At 44.4% G+C, this 20,654-nt stretch overlaps 1 protein-coding gene across 18 annotated transcripts in view; it reads left to right on the forward strand.

Annotated features, from left to right (window-relative positions):
* Positions 1-20,654, forward strand: part of mical3a (microtubule associated monooxygenase, calponin and LIM domain containing 3a) — a 77,489-nt gene that overhangs the window by 46,287 nt on the left and 10,548 nt on the right. For 10 of the 18 annotated variants that reach the window (XM_031862463.1, XM_031862507.1, XM_031862513.1 and 7 more), the window contains 16 exons: positions 1,476-1,586; positions 5,778-5,964; positions 6,645-6,739; positions 6,927-7,020; positions 9,486-9,681; positions 10,069-10,322; positions 10,617-10,709; positions 11,374-11,517; positions 13,215-13,289; positions 13,421-13,531; positions 13,633-13,712; positions 13,794-15,834; positions 15,926-16,020; positions 17,371-17,421; positions 18,179-18,286; positions 20,061-20,154. In XM_031862463.1, the coding sequence (XP_031718323.1) occupies positions 1,476-1,586; positions 5,778-5,964; positions 6,645-6,739; positions 6,927-7,020; positions 9,486-9,681; positions 10,069-10,322; positions 10,617-10,709; positions 11,374-11,517; positions 13,215-13,289; positions 13,421-13,531; positions 13,633-13,712; positions 13,794-15,834; positions 15,926-16,020; positions 17,371-17,421; positions 18,179-18,286; positions 20,061-20,154 (3,829 nt within the window). Of the gene's footprint in view, positions 1-119; positions 1,587-2,094; positions 2,158-2,367; positions 2,482-2,653; positions 2,759-3,149; positions 3,264-3,970; positions 4,073-5,263; positions 5,372-5,777; positions 5,965-6,644; positions 6,740-6,926; positions 7,021-9,485; positions 9,682-10,068; positions 10,323-10,616; positions 10,710-11,373; positions 11,518-13,214; positions 13,290-13,420; positions 13,532-13,632; positions 13,713-13,793; positions 15,835-15,925; positions 16,021-17,370; positions 17,422-18,178; positions 18,287-20,060; positions 20,155-20,654 lie in introns of those variants that run through there. The other 8 variants (XM_031862542.1, XM_031862577.1, XM_031862595.1 and 5 more) reach the window with 6 other exon arrangements.

Consider the following 20,654-nt stretch of genomic DNA (forward strand, 5'->3'; position numbering starts at 1 on the left):
GTGTGTGTGTGTGTGTGTGTGTGTGTGTGTGTGTGTGTGTGTGTGTGTGTGTGTGTGAGAAACACATACCGATGCGACACCTTCATGGTCTCTCCTCTGCTTCTCCTGTCCTGGTTCAGAGACGCACACAGCAGCAGGAACAGCTGAGCATTCGCTACAAAGAAATGATCAAGGTTCAGACACCGCCCAATAGAGGGGAGCAGGTTAGCGATGCTGGCCTGGTAGTCCTCCGACAACTTTCACATCCCATTAAGTCCAGATTCACCCCCCCCAGAGACCAGATAAAGTGCAGCGTAACAGAATGGGTAGTCTCCTTCCATGATGTGTGCCTTCCCCCTTTCTTCTCATTGCCTTGTCAGCACTTTGCTTTGACCTGAGAGCTCCAGTTTAAGTCTCCCTGCTGTGCTTCTGCCCTCACTCTGGAAGTAGATATAATTAAGATGCTAACCCAACTCCTCGGTGTGTGTCGATATGTTGCTTACTGATCATTACGATTCCCATACTACATACCAATCCTCAGTAGAAGACCTGCAGTAGCCAGCTGGTTGTCATCCTGCTTTACTGTTCTCTCATGCAAATAATCAGAGTCAGCACAGTGAAGTGCCAGCAGCGGTTTTCCCCCGCTGATGCTTAGAAAGTAGTCTTTTTTTTTTTTATTTTTCTTGTCTTGTCACTAGATTAAGCATTCCCCTCACAGAGATGGATTTAAACTCCAATCTCCCCTCTTTAAAGGGATTTAATTTACTGCTCTTCTTAAATGTCCTCAAACTGCACAGTCAGTCTCTAGCTGCAAAGTGAATTAAATCCAGCCTATTGTAAAGACTGGAAATAATCTTGATAATCCTAAACACTTCTCCACACAATCTGTTTAGGATATAGCTTTTTTTTTTAAAGCCACTCTTATATTCATGTAGTCATTTTTATATTCATGTAGTCATTTTTTTTTAAATGTAAAAGTTTGAAAATGCTTTTCCTGAAGTTTCACAAGGCCTTGTTTTTGTGGTTTTCTTGCTCCCCTTTTCGGTGCTTTAATTTATGTTTTGGTACCAACATAAGAGACCTTAAAATATATATCAAGGTTAATTACACAACCAGTGAATTATTTCCCCTTTTGATCATTGGACTGTATTTATAAACGGTTTTATTGTTCCCATATACACTTTGTGGGTGGTCTGTTTTTAAAGGTCATGAGTATGGAAACGTGTGTGCCGGTGTGTCGGTGCTTGTAGTGTAAGTGAACCCAAGCAAGTGAAGTGGTACCCCTCACTAACTCTATTGACCAAATTTTGTGCTGATGTAAATATCTTGAACTATAACTTTTACCTTTTTGTTTTGCAAGGTTTTCAAAGCATTGGTATTCATTATCAGGCTACGAACTAGGAGTATGAAGCCTATTTACTCTTAGCAATATCCTTCTCATCATCACTCTCATCATCTTCTGCTGAATCTGCTGTTCCTGTCCCTCATCTCTCAAGGCCAGAAGTGGTGCAGAGCAAGTGTCCATCTCGGGCTCTCGGAGCTGCCCAAAGAAAACCATTCTGCTCCCTTCTTCCTCCTCCACTTCTTCGCTCTCTCTGCACTCAGAGGTGACACGGGGTCTGCTGTATCTGTCCGTCTCTGTGTGTGTCTATGTCTGCCACAAATCCATGGCAAAACCATCTCTTGGCCCCCTCACCACCTCCCCCACACTCCCTTTTTTTTTTGTTCTGTGAAAGCATCCTCTAATTATGTCTGCTGTACCTCAGATTTGGCCTCTGCAGTATGTGGTAGGAATAAAAACACAAAGCGCTGCATTTCTCCAAATGAACTATAGAGGTTACAGTCTTCTTTACTTCCCTGGACCCTGTGAGTGGTGTGTGTCATTATCAAGAGTAGCTGCTTGTTTTCATGCTGTTTGGATGTGACAGCTTGTGAATACATGTAAGACTCCGGGGATCTCGGGTTATTTTTTACTTATTGTCGGGCACTGTCAAGAGATGTTTGCGTAACAAGCTGATCTCTAACACAACAGCTCCTTTTGTTACAATCTGTTTATGCTCGATGCGAACCAAAGTGTTAATACAGTACGTGTGTCTGCTCATTTCTGCCTTCAAGCTTTTGCGTAAAAGTCCGGAGGAAGAGGAGCTCGAATACTACGAGATGCCTCTGAAATACGGGGTAGAGTAAACGAGTGATTGCATGGATACGTGTTCACTGCTGTTGTTTGTGGTTGGCATTTCTTAATGAATTAATGGTTTGGTAGCTGTAAACGGACTTCTTTATGGAACAAATCGGGCTTTCCTTCATGTAAAAATGGAGCTGTTAAAAGCATGAGCCCTTTAGCTACACCCACATCATCATCAAGTCTCAATAGAGCTTCCTTGGCAGGAGTGGAAGCCGTCGCACCCGACAGAGCCGAGACCCATTCACATACCTGGTATACAGGAGAGGGCTGACCGCCTAATCTCCAGGTTTAAGGGCAAACCTGACAAGCCACCAAAGGTGAACACCATGCATGGACATTTTATGAAAACATGGATTCCAATATTCTGACTTTTTATTGGTTACATCTCTTAACCTGCACTGTTTGTAAAGGAGATGCAATTTGTGTACTTATGCACATCTGTCTAAGTCTAATTCCCTCTTTCAACTATTCCTCTTTTCCCCCATGGAGCCTAAGAAAAAGCCGTCCCGTTTCTCTTTAGAGCAGTGGCACGTGTCCCGGGACCTGACTGAGAGTCCTGGGTCACTACTGTCCTCTCCTGACTCTTCCAGAAAGGTTAGGTGTTGGTGCCGTGGACCGATGCTCATAACACATCACTCTAAGTAACCTCTTATGGACGTTTCTACTTTTGAGAACAACGCCTTACTTTACTCTCAAGCTTGCTCAGTCCGTGTTTATCTCAAGTGTTAGTTCTGCTAGATAGCCTCACTTAGTGCGTTGCGTTGCTTTCATCATTTACCCTCACAGGCCTAAATTACTGCTTGAATTAAAGGCTGACAACTGGAACTATGAAAACAATGTCTTCCAAACCATCTGTGGTTATTACCGCAATGACAAGCTTTTTGAAAAGGAGATTGTTTTTGGAAACTACTAAAAAGGGAAAGAAGAATTCCATTTTAAAGCTTTGAACATCCCTTTTGTGATTGAATCATCTATTTCTCTGCAGGAGCCAGCAAGGCCTCTGCACTCTCACGATGAAATGCCCTTATATGTGCTTAGTATTCAGGAGAGGGGTGAGCTACTTGCCTCACAGTTTGAGGGCAAGCCAGCCGGACCACAGGTGAAAATCCCCCAATTAACACAGACATCTGATTGATAGTCTAATGTTCATACATCTTGATAAAGGAGCACATTATTTTTGGGAGACATGCCCTGTTGGTCCAAAAGCAGCCATGTATCCCAGTAGAATGTTGATGCTGCTACACTAGTCAATACTCATTATTGGGCTGAACTAGTGATAGTATAAGGGCAGCATGTTGATATAGTTCCTGAATATACAACAGTGGGGTTAATATGACATTTCATATGTAAACTGTATGAAAGGACAGTTTGTAAAAACATATGAAAAATAAGAAATCTCAACAGCGCTAGCTTAGCTGCTTTTCATTACATAGCAATATATGCTAACGCATTAGCACAGAACACAAGAGGGAATGACTTGACAGCTAAAATACACAACTTTTGATGTTTAAATCAATTTAAAGTGATTTTATTTGCCATTGGCAAAGATGCCCAGAAAGTAATAGTACTTAAAAATTAAAGATCATCGAGGTTACATTAATTAGAAATAGCTAAACTCTGCAATGTATGCTAGCGTGTTAGCATAGAACCCCCTGAGGTGATGAAGCTGACCAAAAGGCTGCTCTCCAAACACAATTTAACAGTTTGATTTCAGAAAATGGTGTGAAACTGTTCTTATTAGGTTTCTTAATTGTCGAATTACTATTTTGAAACTACTCTCTTGTCTCTCTCGTTTTTTTTGTGGAGCCTAAGAAAAAGCCCTCACGTTTCATTATGGAACAATGGCGGCTGGCCCGAGCCCAGTCCCCCCCTGGTTCTCCCCCCTCCACCTCCGACACCTTGAGACAGGTAGTCGCTTCACGTCTGGAATGTGGTGACGCTAACACACTGCCCTTGGTCTTTCATGAAGCTGCATCATCTCACTTAACTACACGTGTTGCTTAACATGACTTAAGCTCACTTGAGGCTTGATTTAAAAGCTGTCTGCCTGTTGTGAAATATCAAAAAACTAATTTGCAACCTGGTAATTGTTCTCTGTTGTTGTGATTTGTATGTGGGGGAGAAATCTCTTCTTGTGACTGTGACTATCTGGACAGATGTCAAAAATATTCTCCGCTGGCACGCGCTTGAACTTAATTATAATTCCCACAGCTATTTTGCCAACGGAGTCTCTAGTAGTTGTTCTTGGATTTGGAAGAGCAGCTTGGCTGCAAAACAAAAAAAAAAAAATCTCATCTCGTATAATTCCCATGTTGACAAGCACAGTTCCAATTGTGGCAGGGAAACAACTTTGCAATGCAGTGGGACTGTAAAGCGTCCTCCAATCTCATCCACAGTGATAGTTTGCATGGCTTACGATTGCCTCATACAAACTGACCTCAATTCTTCCCCTATAGGGGATGCATAGCTTTTTGGAGTTTTTATATCTTAATCCTGTAATAGATTAATTCAGGATTTAAACTGATGACGGGTAATAACCAACCAGTTGAATGGTCCCTTCAACATTTTCTTTTGTTCATATATATTCCTCGATTGCTAATGCAACAGTGCAGTGTGAGTGCCTCTGTGTGCGTGCATGGGAATGACAAACGCATGACAGCTATACTCAAGTGTGCAAACGTGCACAGTGGTCTTCATAGATGTTACAGAAGCACAGGTCCACTAAGTTGCGCCACCGTCTTTTGAAATGCGGTAATGATCTCTCTCTCTCTTTTTTTTTTTTTTTTTTTCTGATGTCCCAAATCCAATAATGCTCTGTGTTGGCAAATAAAAGCGCAGTGAGTCTCGGCTATTGGAGCGATGTTTGGTTTTGTGGTTAGGCTGCCGGCACATCTAAACGCTTGATCAATCAAGCATGAAAACATTGCTTTGTCACGTCTAAATATCCTGTCAGACACTGTTGTTTGTGAACGTCTTCTGTGTTTAAGCTCTCCTCTTCCCACTTCTACCATCTCTCTCATTATCTTTCTTTTTTTCCGCCATCATTTTCTAATGTTTGTCCACCTGTATTTCCTTTTCCTCCCCTTATGCTGTTGATAGCGCTATGTAAGGAGGTACACAGGCGGAGTTAGCTCATTGGCTGAGCAGATAGCCAATCAGCTTCAATCTCAGGGAGACCCTAAGCCTTTACGTGAAAAGACGGATATGGTAAGCATGCTGCCCCCGGTGGTAGAAGGCATGTGGCGGCGTAGATCACGAGTGTCGATCAGCGTCTTCTTTCAGACACTGATATGTTGTCCATACATTGAAGTGTTAGTTTTCTTTCACAGTTCAACATTAACCCATCTCCCTGTAGCCGTAGTGTGTGTGTTTGCTCCACAAGTAACTGCTGTTTGGGATACTGTTGTGTTCGTAGATCATTTTCATAATGATAAGAGATCCCCATTCCTACTGACAAATAACCATTGACTTGCTCTGTTGTGGTCTTGTCCTCGGGTTATAGAATAGCTCAATACCCAGCAGCGGCCTGGTGTGTGATGTCCGTTAAATCTTTGATGTATTTAAGCCTCTCCTCTCCTCCCTAAAAACTGATCAATGCGTTATCCTTCCGCAGGGCTCACTCAGAAAAGAGTTCCCCGTCAACATCGGTGGCAGCGATGTGTGCTTCTTCTGCCGAAAGCGCGTGTACGTGATGGAGAGGCTGAGCGCAGAGGGGAAGTTCTTCCATCGCAGCTGCTTCAAGTGTGAATACTGTAGCACCACACTACGACTGTCCTCCTACGCCTTCGATGTGGAAGACGGTGAGACTGCTGTTTTTTTTTCTCTTATCTTTGTGATTGTTCATTTTTCGTAAAGTTCCTGATAACCAAACTTGTCACAACAGCAGAATTAAAAACAAAACAATCTGAGCAAAAAACAAATGCATGCTCAGTTGATTTCTTTTTTTAAGCCACTTTCCGTACAATCTGAACATGTGAGACTCTGGCGCTCTCCAGTGGTTCTATCAGAAAAAGAGATCATTGCAGATGGACAATGCACGCCACTATCGCTCCCCCCGTCTCAGTCGAGGATCAAACAGTTGACCCTGCGGTTACCAGACAACCCTCTTAAGTCAGTGAGCCACGGTCGCCCCGTAGACTTAAGCTTACATTATGTTACATTACATTACATTGACCTCAGAGCCAAGTCCGGTCTTGTTTTTTCCTCTCGGGGAGGTGCTGAAGGACAGGCAGCAGATTGTTTATTGAGACAGAGAAGCTGTTTTTCAGAGTCAGCCGTGGGACTTAAACCCACTGACGGTCTGAGCTGAGACAGACGGGAAGATCTTTTTTTCAAAATGACAAACACACAGTGTACTTCTGCCGAAGAGATGAAGACTATGGACTCTGCGGGGTGAAATTTGCAGAATGTGCATTGCTTATATTTATTTTTGTATTGAATTAATTTGCTTATGTTGCTACGTGTCTCCTTTATCCAACAGGGAAATTTTACTGCAAGCCCCACTACTGCTACCGTCTGTCTGGCTACGCTCAGAGAAAGAGGCCTGCTCCCTCCCCGACTCCAGTCACTGCTAAGGTACCGTTTCTGTTTACTAGTTCAAATCCCGCTGGAAATCGGGATTCACTGGCACAATAATTAGGAAAGAAATTGTTTTGTTTGTCTTCGAAATGCACTGCTGAGGCATAGGTGCACAAGAGCTAACGGCAGAGTAGTGGCTGAGTCGGGGGACTTTGCTGTGTTTTGACGTCGTCCGTCTTTGCAGGAGAACCAGGCGCCCCAAACTCCTACGGCGACCGTGGACGCCCCCGGCAGGGCGATGGCTGCTGCAGCGCCCTCGGCCGAGCTCCAGCCCTCAGGTACCCGACTTTCCTCTCTTGCTGTGGTGGCTGCGCCCTACCATCTGGTCAAGGGAGCGGGAGTCCGGCTGCGTACCCTCCGCCGCACGCTCTCCTGGACCTGCCACCAGGTGGCACGCAACCCCCTAGACTCTCCCTTTCTGTGTACCTACTGCATCTACCTCTTCTGCTGTTTCTCCATCAACGTCCTGCTCAACCTCTTCTAGCATGACTCTCTTGTCCCTCCTTTCCTTCCTTCCTTACTTCCTTTGCCAACTAATGGGATTGTGTAGATTTAGCTGACTGTATTGTCTCACTGAGCCTGAGGGCCTGTTCATGTAAATCTTGAGATTCCTCGTCTCCGTGATTGATTTTTACCTCGTGAAGATGCATCATTCTTTCTGTCTCAGACGTTTTATGACTCGGGATTGGTCGAGGCTGTTAAACAGCCCTCTGGCAGCTTGATTTTAGAAATGAATGGTGCATCTTACATTTATTTATTTTTCTTGGTTTGGTAATTAAAAAAAGAGTTGGTCAGACTTCCTTCTGGTCAGCTCTCCAGGCAGCAATATTCGCTATTTGTAACTCTCTTCCCGTGCTGATTTTACTATCAGATCTGGCAGTAATGTGCCAGCTGTTTCTAAAACCTACAACTAGCGATACGTTCTTATAATCTAAGTTAATTACATGGACACGTTTTTGCCTGCTGGTGTTTTAATGAAGAGCCAAGCTTCGTTCTGTTGTGATTGTAGCCTACGGTGGCCTGTGACCGCTTTCTTTTAGCTCTACCTCCTCCTGTGTGACGTGTTTCTTTTTAGAGCCTGCTTTGTGATGTGTTTCTTTCTCTGTAAGCTGTTTTGCACCTCCAGTATCCCTTTTTACTAAAACTCTCCCTACTGTGATGAAGTGCCTGTATCAGTGCTTTTGTGAGCTTTACCTTTCCCCCTCCTATCAGAGCAGCTTAAAACTGAGAGCTCGACTAGTGCTTGAATTAGTGCCTGTGATTGGTTCTCTTGTGATTTTCACTCCCCTGTCCGACCTTCCTGGCTGCCCTGTCCTCCTGCATCCCTCGGCCTCTCACCCTCGACCGATTGCTCCTAAGACCTTCTTGGGTCTGCTTAATATAGTGCGTCTTTACGACGTTAATCGGATTGCATATAATTAAGTATAATACAACAAAACTGGAAAGAGCTGAACTGAACCGGCTGGTAAGATTAACAGAAAAAGAACAGTATGAATGTAAGTAGGTTACGTGTAGTCCTGCTGCATTGTGTGGCAAGTGTAGTACTATACATTTAAATAGTTTACTGATACTATAAAGATATGCGACATTCATTTTAGCCAAAATGTTGTGTTTAAAATCATGTCATATTGTTTGGATGAAGTTTATCCCTCTAGACTACACTTATTTTCCAGTATTCCTAATGTTTTATTAATTCCCTTAATGGCGTTAATAATATTCATTATTTTAAATATTTAAGGTACATATGTAGATATTGGAAAGCCCCAAAAGGTGCATAAAGCATTTGGAAAGTCGTGGGTTGCTTGGTTTGGTTTTAGTAGAAAGGTGACCCATGAAAGTGAAATTATTTCGGGGACTTCTCTTCACAGCTGTTTTGCGTGTTCCGGCATGCTGCCTTATTTACAGGGAAATAAATAGAAAACCATTGCAGCTGTTTGACCACATTCCTTGTCTCCACAGAATAACATGTGCTACCGGGTCAAATATCACACATTCACTCTCACACCTGTTCCTTTTCAAGTGGGACTTACATGGGGTCGTTGGGAGCAATTTAAGTAAATGGAGGGACGAAAAGTTTAGTATCATGTGAAAAATACTTATTTTGATCCATTTCATTCATATCCAAGTAAATTCGACAGACAAATTTAGGCCAATAAAAATGCAGTTTTAAGATTTGCTTCTCAGGATGGGAAAAAGGCAAGGCACCCATCTGGTACTCTCAACTGTAGTATGATACAATAATTTTATAATGTTAAACTTATGTGTGTGTGTTGATAATATTTGCTGTAGGAGTATCATCTATTGCAATAAATTCAGTTGTAGATCTTCAATTGGTGTGTCCTTGTCAGTTTGTTCTTAAAATAGAAAGGTTGGTTTAGTGGGTAAAGGGGGACAAAGTAATGTGTATGAGAATGCACTACTTACATTGTTGGATGTGTGACGGATTTAATGCTACTAGGCTGTTATGTTCACATAATCACAGGAATTATCACAAAAAGTGTCTCAGTGGATCTGTTTTGGTCCAGTTTATTTACACAGACTGATGAATAGCTTTCAGTCAGCCCTGCATGGCTCCTGCACTGCAGAGGTGTTCTCCTCTGCTCTGCTCTCCACTGTTGCACCTACATGATTCTCAGTTGCCTTTTTTTTTTTTGTGCTCTCTTCCCTCTCTGCTCCTCTTACCTCCAACCTGCCGCCCACCCCGATGTCACCTCCACCTTTACGCCCGATGGACAACCCCCAGTACCGGTGGTCAACGGACTGCAGGAGCCCAGCCTAGCTAAACGTCTGCGGGGAACTCCAGAGCGCATCGAGTTGGAGAACTACCGTCTGTCCCTGCAGAGGGAGGAGGAGCTCGAGGAGGTGCCAGAGGAGACTCTGGCAGAACACAACCTCAGCAGTGTGCTGGACAAGGCCACAAACGCCGACCTGGGCTCCAGGTAAGAGCATAAAAACAACTGAGATGTGCACTTTTTAAATGGCGCTGTTGTTGAATGCTGAGATTTCTAATTTGCTGAAATTTTGATATTGATTGTTGCAGCTGATCCTTTGATGGATTGTCTCTAGTTGGTCATTATTCCTGTGTGCGTTTCTTTAAACGAGGTATCAAGTTTAGTGACAAACTAACATTCAGTGATATAAATAAGTCCATTTAGCACCTGAAAGGTTTGCAGGTGAACTTATGGAATAATCCAGCCTGAGAGCTAAATACCATACACGTACTGTACAATTAGTTGAAGGTCATGCCGTCAGTGACCCTGCGTCTTGTTTGTTTTTGCCTCCCACTTGTTCTAACACTTTACTGGGACTCCTCTGTTTTCCAACAGTAGCTCAGAGTCAGACATGGAGGAGGAGGACGAGCAGGAGGATCAGGATCTGGAGGAGGGGGAACAGCAGCCTCTCAGCCCTTCGGACCTGGGCGGTGTTCCCTGGAGGGAGGCGGTGGAGCTCCACGCCAAGCTGAGAGGCGACGAGGGGGAGGCTCTGGCCGATGCCGTCAGCAGAGACGGGGAAGTAGACGAAGACGATGAAGAGTACGAGGAGGACGATGAGGACGAAGAGGATGAGGAGTCAAGTGATGGTAAATTCGTTTTTTGGCTCTTGGGGTGCGAGTTCAAGACGGTCCCTGTAAAGAATGGAAATGTAGTTTGTTTCCTTTGGTGTTATGTTAATACCCTGTCCAAACGCCACTTGCTTTTATTCCAAATCTGTTTCATGTGAAGTGTCAATCTCTCAAACATTGCTCTCCTCATCCGTTCTGCCTTCCTTCCCCCCCGCCCCCCTCCTATGTCCACTGTGTTTGTGTGCCTGCATGAATGTGTGTATCTGTCTTTTGTTTTGTTTCTGTTGGGCCTCTGTCTCCCCCTGCTGGCAGAGGGGGACTACTGCCCATGGGACAGAGAGCTCCAGTCAGGCCTTTGGCTGGAGAAGCACCTCACAGACGAAGACGATGTTGGTACATTCAAAGGTAGCAGCACAACGGCCTGTGGATGCGTTTGCAGTGTCTATGAGCGTGAAATATAATCCTGGCTGCCGTGGGTTTTCATTTTTAAAGGATTTCTACAATAAGTGTGCGGCTTTTTGTTGTCTTGTGTTTTTCGGTTTGTTGTTTGCAGTTGTGTTTTTAACAAAGATTTTGTGTTCAAAGGTGGGTCTCTTTGATGTGAGCCATTTTAAGCTGCCATTGACCTGTTTAATCCCTCAGTTTTTGTAAATGGCTTCAATACACTAATCGGAGAGATTCTTGTTTCCCCCCCGTAGGCGCTGCAGCTATGTTTTGGCATTGAGTGGCAGGATTGTTGTTTTCAACATGTGGATATTATTTCTTTCTTTAACCTCATATCTTTGAAGTTTATGGTTTGATTTTTGATTTGTTTGCAGTCGAGTGCATGCAGCCTCCCTCTACTCGGCCTCTCTGATGATTGATTTTATTGCCACTGTATTCTAACTGTCTCTCTGCCTTTTCTCCTTCATTTTTGTCCTGACCCTCCTCTCTCGTTCATCTACTCCTGCCTTTACGGCACACCTGCCTTCCTCTCTCTTTATCTGTCTCTTGATTTCTTGGACCAAACACAACTTCACCACAACACCATAAACACAACACTCCACCGTATGCTGACACCCTCATTTAGCCAGGAACCTACTGATCCAACAAGTCCTGCAGCCGGTGGATCCCCAGGCCATTCCAGGTTTGGTGAGAACCCACCTGGACTCTGAGGGAGACAAGGAGGGCCAGCTGGCCTCAGCCTCCCAACTCTCCCAGCCCTCCTCCACAGGTAACCCACCCAGAGGAGCTGAACACCTGGGAAGGTTTTGCTGGGCGAGTCCAAGGCTTTAGGCCTTACAGGGCTACGGTTCAGGGTGTCTTGTTTCACCAGTGTGGCTGCTGCTGTTCTGTTTCGTACGTCTGTGTCTGCGACAGGAGGAGCCACCTCCCCCAACTAACTCACCTGTCGTTCATAATCATCTCTGATTTTGTACATTTTTGTCATTTTTTTGTCTTTTGTTTTTTTCTTGGAATGTCTTATTTTGTGTTCAATCTTTTCATTTGTCGTTCCGAGTTGCTGCGGTGAATGAAATGTTTAACCACATCCCAGTGCACCGCATAACCCCCTTGTCAGTTCCTTTTTGATTTAGTTCCGCTTTGTTCTTTTGTGTTGTGCTGTGTTCTGTCCCCACGTGTCTAATTACTTTACTGTTATTTCCCTGCCATCTATCCCTCGTTGTTCTGTATCATCTGGTTTGAACGTAGCCCCCGCCCACACATCCGCCCGACACGAGGCAGTGAGAGTCTGGTTGGAGTCCATGTCTGGAGGTAGCACAGACTTATAAGGGATCGTGACATCCCACCTTAGACTCGCTCTCTTATCTGTCTGGCCTTTTCCAGGAGCATGCAGAAAACACGCTCCGACGCCAGTAAACTCACAAGCTTGCATGCTGCAAGGCTGTCGCACTCGAGAGCTCTGCGCTCTTTGGGTCTCGTTTCCCTACCCAACCTCTTATCCTACCCCAACTTCCAAAACATGTATTTTCTCTTCACTCTGTACAGTAATGAAATGTACTCCAGAGACAGATGAGCCATCAATGTGTGAAGTATTACTGTAGCTATTTTTATTTTTTGACTAACCCATAAAAGGCACTTGTACTCGCACAGAGTTCAGATATTGAGGCCGTTGAGGTATTTTATCAATGTTTTAATCACTTGTCTGACTGCAATGAGAGTCCTACACACACATTTGGATTCATAGGCAACACTTATATTCTAGGTCAAAAGCTTAGTAACAATCCTTGTGCTCAGACCCACTAGACTTAGACGTTCGTTCAGGATTTGCCTGTGCACCCACATGGACAAAAGCCTGTCTACTGTGATGGTTAATGTAATATTATTCAGAAACTGAATAGATTGGTTTCAGCTTTTGTTAGAAACAAAGTCTCTCCCATCAAATTGTGTTTAAACGAGGGATTATTGCTCGTCACTTAACCAATGTCATTAACGTTTTGCTTTTGCTTGGTTTAAATGTCATCCAGTTGCTCATTTAACAATGCATAGCTGCACGTGTCTATTACTAATGCTGCTCTGAGCCAAAACCTTTCTTCATATTTATTGACTGATTTGTAGGATTTCATTTGTACGCAAAACTAACATATGATTTTCTTGCCAGAGAACTTTCCTCAAAAGCTGTCTTCCGAAAAAAAACGATGGATTTTGGTTTTGAAGCCTTTTCATCCTTTTTCAATCTTTAATTTTTTTTCCTATAACTGCGCTCCACTCTTCAAAACTGGTTTTGCTAGATTTTTTTTTTATTAAGCAGTCTTTGAACTCTGGTGCTCTTCTTTTTAACATTTTGCCTAAAGGAGAATTTTGCAAAAAGAGTTCAGTGATGGTTAAGAAGTTGAAAAAGGTTCCTGCTTTGTTATTGTCTGTAGAGAATGTGTCACCCAGATGACTCTTGCCATTTCATTGTCCTGTCAGAGCCCGGTGAGGATGACGATTTGGAAGCGGAAGCAGACAGTCCAGATGTTGAGCCCGGCACCGAGATGGATGAGGGTGAGCGGTCGTTCAAATAATAATGTGACAATTCAATCGCAACATTTTTGGTTCACAAAGAACTCTATTATGATAAAAGAATGTGAATTATTGACAATTTAATATTTCATAACGTTGTGTCTGAATTCTAGATGACATCCCTTCAGATGCAGAAGCTGAGGCTCGTTTGCACCAGTCGGAGCGTGAAGTGCTCCCCGAGGAAGACAGGAAATCACAAAGTCTGAAAATGGCCTCCAGTATTGGTACGTGTCCCTAATAATTCATCTAAATTGATCCCTCAGAAATATTTTTACATGAATTAAAAAAAAAAACAGTCACCATTTTTTGTTATCATTCCATTCAGAGCCATCCAGCGTCAGCCCCGTGCAGAAAGAAGAGTTTTTTCTTTCCTCACTCAAACCGTCTCCAGAGCCTGAACCACAGGTAAGACAATTCCACACCTCAAGTGGAAGGTGTGTGATGTTAGTTATGACTAAATCCTGATCTTCTCTGTTGCTTTTCCAGATAACGCCGGTGAAGTCTCCTGGCACACGCTTTTTCCCAGAACCGTTCATACCCGAGGAAAGGAAGACTGAGGGCTCAACTCCTTCTCTAGCCGCCAAGAGCCCACTGTGCCCTTCACCTGCTCCAGTCCAGCATCCTTCCTCTGTCCCTTCTCCTACTGCTTCCCCTGTCAACCTCCCTGCCTCATCTCCCCTAAGTTCACTCACCAAATCACCCATCAACTCTCCAGTCGTCGAGTCACCGGTCAGATCGCCCATCGGACCCTCAGACAAGTCACCCGCTGGCTCCCCGATCCGCTCTCAGCCCACCCCCCTACCAGAGACTTGCACACCTAAATCTCCTGTCTACCCTCACCGCTCTATTTGCCCTCTCACGGGCAACCCCCTCTCCCCAATCTGTGCTCAGCCATTGCCCTGCCAGGAACCCTCGTCGCCCCTCACCTCCGACTCTCCCGTCAGAACTCAGCCCATCCCCGGCGTCACTTCGACGCCCGTGACCAAAACAGACCGGGGCACGCCTGAAGCCTCGAAGTCCATAAATTCCTCGACAGAGGAAACTCCATCTAAAAAGACCGATATCATTGAGGAGTTTTGGTTGAAGAGTGCCGAGATCAGGAAGAGCCTCGGTCTGACTCCTTTGGACCGCAGTAGTAAAATCCTGGAGAAGAGTGTCGTTATTGCTCCAGCGCAGGACTCCACCCCCGTCACGACTCGGTCTCCAGATGTGCCAGAGGAGCAGAAGCCTGCTTTCACTGGCCGAGCTGTCATCCGCAGACTCAACATCACTCTTGAAGGTCAGGTCATCACCCCCATTGCTCCTGCGGAGCCCAAGAGTAACGGCTCTGATAGGAGGGACCTCAGCAGCAGCTCTGGTTTGGGGCTGAATGGGAGCATGGCCACGAGCCAGACGGCAAACAGTGACGGCTACAACACGTCCGACTCCGTCATGCTCACCCCGCCCTCCAGCCCGCCACCACCTGTGCCTGCTAATCAGTCTCCAGCCGTGTTCAGGCAGCAGAGACATCAGGTGTGCTGGAGCAACGGAACAGAAATACCTCCATCCGAGCGTGCCAAAGAGCCGGCAAAAACCAAGAGTCCTGTTCCCGCACCGAGGACCCAGCTGAGCCCCGTGTCTGCACCAAAACCCGTGCCCAGGAAGGTCCAATCGCCTCAGGCAGCTCCAGAAACGACTCCAGTGGTCGTCATGAGGGAGAAGAAGAAGCCACGGCCGCAGGAAGTGAGGAAGTCGTTCGTGGAGACGGTGGAGGAGATTCCGTTTGCCGATGACGTGGAGGAGTCCTATGACGAGCGGACGCCAGAAACGAGCATGAACAGGTACTATACTCCACCCACCAGCAAGTCCAGCAGGGAAAGACCTCCGCTGCATCTGGCTCTAGCAATGGAAAACGGTAAACCCAATATCCCTGTCAACCAAGCCCTAAAGAACCAGAGGGCAACTCAATTCTCCCCAGAGGCCAAGGAGATCGCAGAGGAGAGGATGAAGGCCAGAGAAAAGTCCGTTAAGAGCCAGGCTTTGAAAGACGCCATGGCCAAGCAGCTAAATAAAATGAAAGAGTCTGAAATAGACAAGGGTGCCTCACCTAAAGCGGCCTGGAGCGTAACCCCAGATGTTGCCGGAAAAAGTAAAAAGTCCGGCGGATCTCCAAAGACGTCAGCCGTGAAAGCTCTGGAGTCGAAGAAGGCAGAGACTTTACCCGAGCGTTTCTTCAGCAGCAACAAGAGTCTGGACAGCTCGGTGGCTTCGTCGGACGGCTCCTCCGCGAGTAAGAGCAAGAAACGAAGTTCACTCTTCTCGCCGCGCAAGAATAAGAAGGAGAAAAAAGCCAAGAACGACAGCAGCAGGCCCTCCGGCACAGACGAGACCCCGCCCAAACACAAGTCACTGTGGAAGGCTGTCTTCTCGGGGTACAAGAAGGACAAAAAGAAGAAGGAAGATAAATCTTGTCCGAGCACGCCATCCTCCAGCTCCACCACTCAGGACTCTGGGAAGAAGAAAACGTCTCCTATTGGGAGATCATCGGGTAAGAAAGGCGATCCAGAGCAGTTTTTGAACGTGATACTTGTTTGTAGTATTTCTAGAAAACAAAAAAAAAACCTGTTTCCTTGTTACAGACTTGAAATCACGCAGAAACTTGAGCTTCTCCGAGGAGTCAGACCTGTCCTGTGATGATGTTCTGGAGAGGTCCTCCCAGAAGTCAAAGGCAGATGTGAGTAATAATAGACGCAGTAAAATATGTCGCATCTTCATCACGAGGTATTGAGACACGTATAGCCATCTGCTGACAATCAGTGGAGAACAGCTGCTCAGAGCCAGGCAGCAAACTCCAGGCAGTGGTCTAAACGAGGATGTGACTCACCACCACCACCACCATCGGTTCTTGTTGTTGTAGATATCCAGACCTTGGTGAATGAAACGGCATTTGTGGCTTAGGAAAGGATGCAATAGATGTGACGTCTATCCTCGCTGTTTAACACTTGCTTTGAAAACCGTTTTTCTTGAAATGATTTCTTCCCCTGCCAGCAGCACGTGGACATCTTTGACCTTGTATCAGACCTACAGAAGGAAGCGATTAAAGAGGAGAAACTGGAGAAGGAGAGAAGGAGGGAGTTAAAGGAAAGAAAGAGGTTGAAAGAGAGTCACAATAAAAGAGAGCGGGAAAAAGAGGTTGATCGAGAAAAGGAGAAAGACAATGAGGAGGTATTGTGCAGAAAGGGGTTGAATGAGTTTGAATTTCATCTAAACATAATTTTGTAAAGAGGCAAATGTATAAATTATATTTTAAAACGTTAAGTACACAAAGCTTGCTTCTGGCTTTCAAACCGACCTCAAATCAAATCCATTTGCATTTATTATGTTGTGACTGAAATTCAAAATGATTTTGTGTGTGTGTGTGTGTGTGTGTTTCTGTAGATTTAGGTACAGTCGAGTTCAGGGCCAGAGGCATGAATTCATTAACCATTGTAAACACATTTTTTTTTAAACTCAAACACACTCCCACTTTGTTTTTCTTCATTTTTACTACCCATATGAAGAATTGACATTTTGTTATTTTTCAATAATGGTGATCTGAATTTGGACCTTATACAGCTCCAGTAACAGGAGGTTAAAGCTGCTTCATGCCTTCATGCGCAATCTAATAAGAGCCCAGAGGAACCCAGTAGACTAGTCTCTAGTGACTGTTGTGGTGTTCATAGTTCTCTAGATCAGACTGTATTCGATATATTGCCGTAGAGATTATTGTAGACTGAAAATAACAGACTGTCTATCTGCTTTATGGTAAAATCCTTGGTGTTAGAATCTGAATCTGAATCATGTTTTGTAATTTGTTTTGTTCGACTCATTTCTGATTAACACAGATGTATAAAATGTCGCTGCACCATGTCATTTTGTTGTGTTGGTGTGGGATATTAACATTGCCTGTTTTGATTGTACCAGCTAAATTATTAGTTTTTTTTTTTTTTTTTATTTAATTTTTTTTATTTAGACCAATTTAACATAATCATTAACCCATTTAATCATCATCGTTTCCTCCCTTTTTTGTTTTGTCTTCCCCAAGTCTGTTTATGTTCCTCACGCACTGGCGTTCAAGAGATCATACGCCACAAAGGTAGTATTACATACGTTCCCATTGATAACCCCCCCAGCCCTCAGCGCATGTGCCAGTTTACTGTCATAACACTCTGGCCTAAAAACTAACCGTCCTCTCTGTATGCATGTGGCAGTCGGACCGCAGTTGCCCACTCACTCACCGCTGGATATCCGCTCTGTTAAAACATGGACTTTTCTGGTCACAGTGGTGCCTCTGCATCTCTTGATATCAGGGGCTGCTCCTCTCTGACTGGTGTGATATTAACCTGCCTATCTGTCACTGCGCCACTGTTTCTACTCCAGTCTGGTTACAGGGATAACTTTTGACGTTTTCCTCCAGTGCTGTCCTCTCTTTTCTCTTGATTCATGCCAGCTTTTTATGTCCTCACGAATAGCTTATTCACATACTGTATCGCCCATTATTACGGAAGATTTCATAATGTGAAGGATTATAAATGTGTTATTTGCATCACATTGTGTTCTCGATTGTTATGTTTCCCTACCTTGAAATTGCAATTTGTAGGACTAGAAAAGCCTGTAGATAATGTGTAGTGTGTGGATAGATACTGTGGAGTGAGATTTGAAATATCCCAAGCTAGATTTTATTGTGCTAGTCGATGTTGTCCCTCGCCTCCTATGTAATGAGTTTCCTCCCCCTCTCCTCTCTTGTTCAGTTTTTCTGAAGGGCCAGGGCCCCATGGAGTCAACTCCACATGTTAGTAGCTTGTGAGCGAGACTTCTCTGACCCCGCGCTTTTTGTTTTGTTATTGCACTAGAAAACCTACACAGAGGAAGAACTGAATGCCAAGCTGACACGAAGGGTCCAGAAAGCTGCACGACGGCAAGCCAAGCAGGAGGAGCTCAAGAGGCTGCACAGAGCCCAGGTAACTAACCTTTGGTGGAATGGATTGACACTCATGTACTCCTCTGGATGAATAATACGTTTGGTGATCCTCTAACTTTTCATTTTGCCCCCCATCATCAGGGCAAAATTTCAGCTGGTCTAATAATTTGGTTTGCAACGAGACACTTGACATCCCCATCAGCTTTAACTGTACTTTTTATTTAGCGTGTTAGCGTGCTGATGTAGGCTCAGCCCCTAGCATCAGAGTGATTAAGTACTCACAGAGCTGCTAGCATGGCTGCAGGCTCTCGACTGCAGTCTTCTGATGTCATGTTGAAATTAGGTCTGATGCATTCTTTTGTGTTCGTTCACTTGTGGTGTTTATGTGCTGAATAGCTCTTTTTAAACAGTTTCACCAAACCAGTATGCATGTTATTCATGTCAAACTATTTAAATATGAAGTGGGTTCAATTTATATATGTATTTTTAGTGGCATGCTACAAAGATATTGTTTTCACTGTTACTCAGTGTTGTCCTGTTGTTTTTTGTTTGTTTTTTTACGCACCATATGGTCACTCTTATGCGACTCAACCAGGGTTGGAAATTAACTTATTTGTCCAACTGCCTCTGTGGATTTTATAATCTAGCAGCCACCATTGTTTTCTTTGGTGAGTGATGCATATTTTACCAGCATTGGCCTGGTGGCCGGTGCTTTTTTTTTTCCCAACGCCATCTTGGATTGCAGCCAAATTCCTACTTTGGTTCGGAAATTCACTGTGATTGATGTTGAAACTCTGCAGTCAGGCTTCCAATCCACTGACGCAGCACTAAGCTACAGCTAAAGTCTCTGCTCCTGGAGCTGTGGTTAGCTGGCCTGAATTCTGCCTCTTTCCCTTTAGTGGCTACTTGCAGAACCCAAACCACGCTTCTTGTTTAGCTCCTCTTGCTGCATGGCACTGATAAAGTTCAGCACTGACAGAGGAAGTTAGAGTCTGGGGGGGTGGGGCTTTTGGATTAAGCTGTTTTCTGCTCATTTTGTACATCTCTCATTCTACCCCTTACATCACTTTACCCACATCGAACCATTTAATCATTTCTCAAGTCATATTTGAACTAGTTTGAACTATTTGTACATGGGTCACTCAAAGACATCACCTATTGCCCACTGAGTTTTTTTCGGCCAGATAATAGCCACAAGTATCAGCAAATTACTGCAATAATTCAACATTTTAGTTACTGAAGTATAATGAAAATATTAAATCTAAAAGATTCTTTATACAGTGGATAAGCTGCGACATACAAAATGCAAATATGTCCTTAAGACTGGTTCACTTTTTTCCTCACAGCATTGAAAGTTTAAAAGTAGGTTTAAGTAGAAGTGGCAGTAGTGGGATCTTGACTTGTTGTTCCTGCTTCTTCACCGGCCTCTGTGGCGTTGGCCTCCATTAACGAGCCCTTAGGAGATATTATGCATGCCGCTCTCACACGTCCTAAGAGGCTGCATCCCCTCTATCGTTTACTGCCAATCACAAGAGAGAGCGTGGTGTGGGCTCTACAGGCACATGAGCTTGTAGACTTTAATTCGCAGCGCTCCCACTGTGCATTGATAGGTCTATCTTTAATGAGGGCAAACTGTTGCATTAGTAAACTGTTAACGGTAACCTCCGCAGCAGCCTAGAAACGTGTGGCACAAGTAAGTTATAATGAATTAGTGGCCGATGTTATTCTGTGCAGCCATGTGAGATAACTCCGATTGTTTGTAATGGACTGTCTTCATGTATTTCATGAATACCGTGACTCTCTTGTCCGTTCAGATCATCCAGAGACAGCTGGAGCAGGTGGAGGAGAAGCAGAGGCAGCTGGAAGAGAGGGGCGTGGCTGTGGAGAAAGCTTTGAGAGGAGAAGCAGGTAACGGTACAGTCTACACCTGCTCTATATGGAAAAACGTCTGTTAGGATTTGAAACCATTTAAATTTAAATTTCCTCTTATACCTTCATTAATTTTTTAAGTCAATCTCGTCATCCCATGTGTCGTGGTGTACCAGTAGTGCTGCTGCAGATAGACAAATTACCTACATTCAGTGAACCAAAGGGTGTAGTAAGTTCCATAACGCTGAGAACAATTTCTATATTAACATTTTACAAGTGATTCATGGCAATTAAGTCTTGTATTTATGTCAGCGCTGGCTCCGTGAGACCCATGTTTTATCTTTACATGATACGAGTTCAGCCTGTTCTAGAAGCTCTAAAGGGAATAATAATAATATCGATGATTAGGATGATGTAACCAAGACACTGCATTAGCTCAGAAAAGCTGTCCCTCTGCGATCATTTGCACTGTGTTGAGATCACAGTCTGCATTTCCAATTCATGCAGCCGCACTGAAGCCGATATTCCAGCACGTAGGC

This window comes from Anarrhichthys ocellatus, unplaced genomic scaffold (assembly GCF_004355925.1).
Source record: "Anarrhichthys ocellatus isolate YVR2014 unplaced genomic scaffold, GSC_Weel_1.0 scaffold2, whole genome shotgun sequence".
NCBI lineage: Eukaryota > Metazoa > Chordata > Actinopteri > Perciformes > Anarhichadidae > Anarrhichthys > Anarrhichthys ocellatus.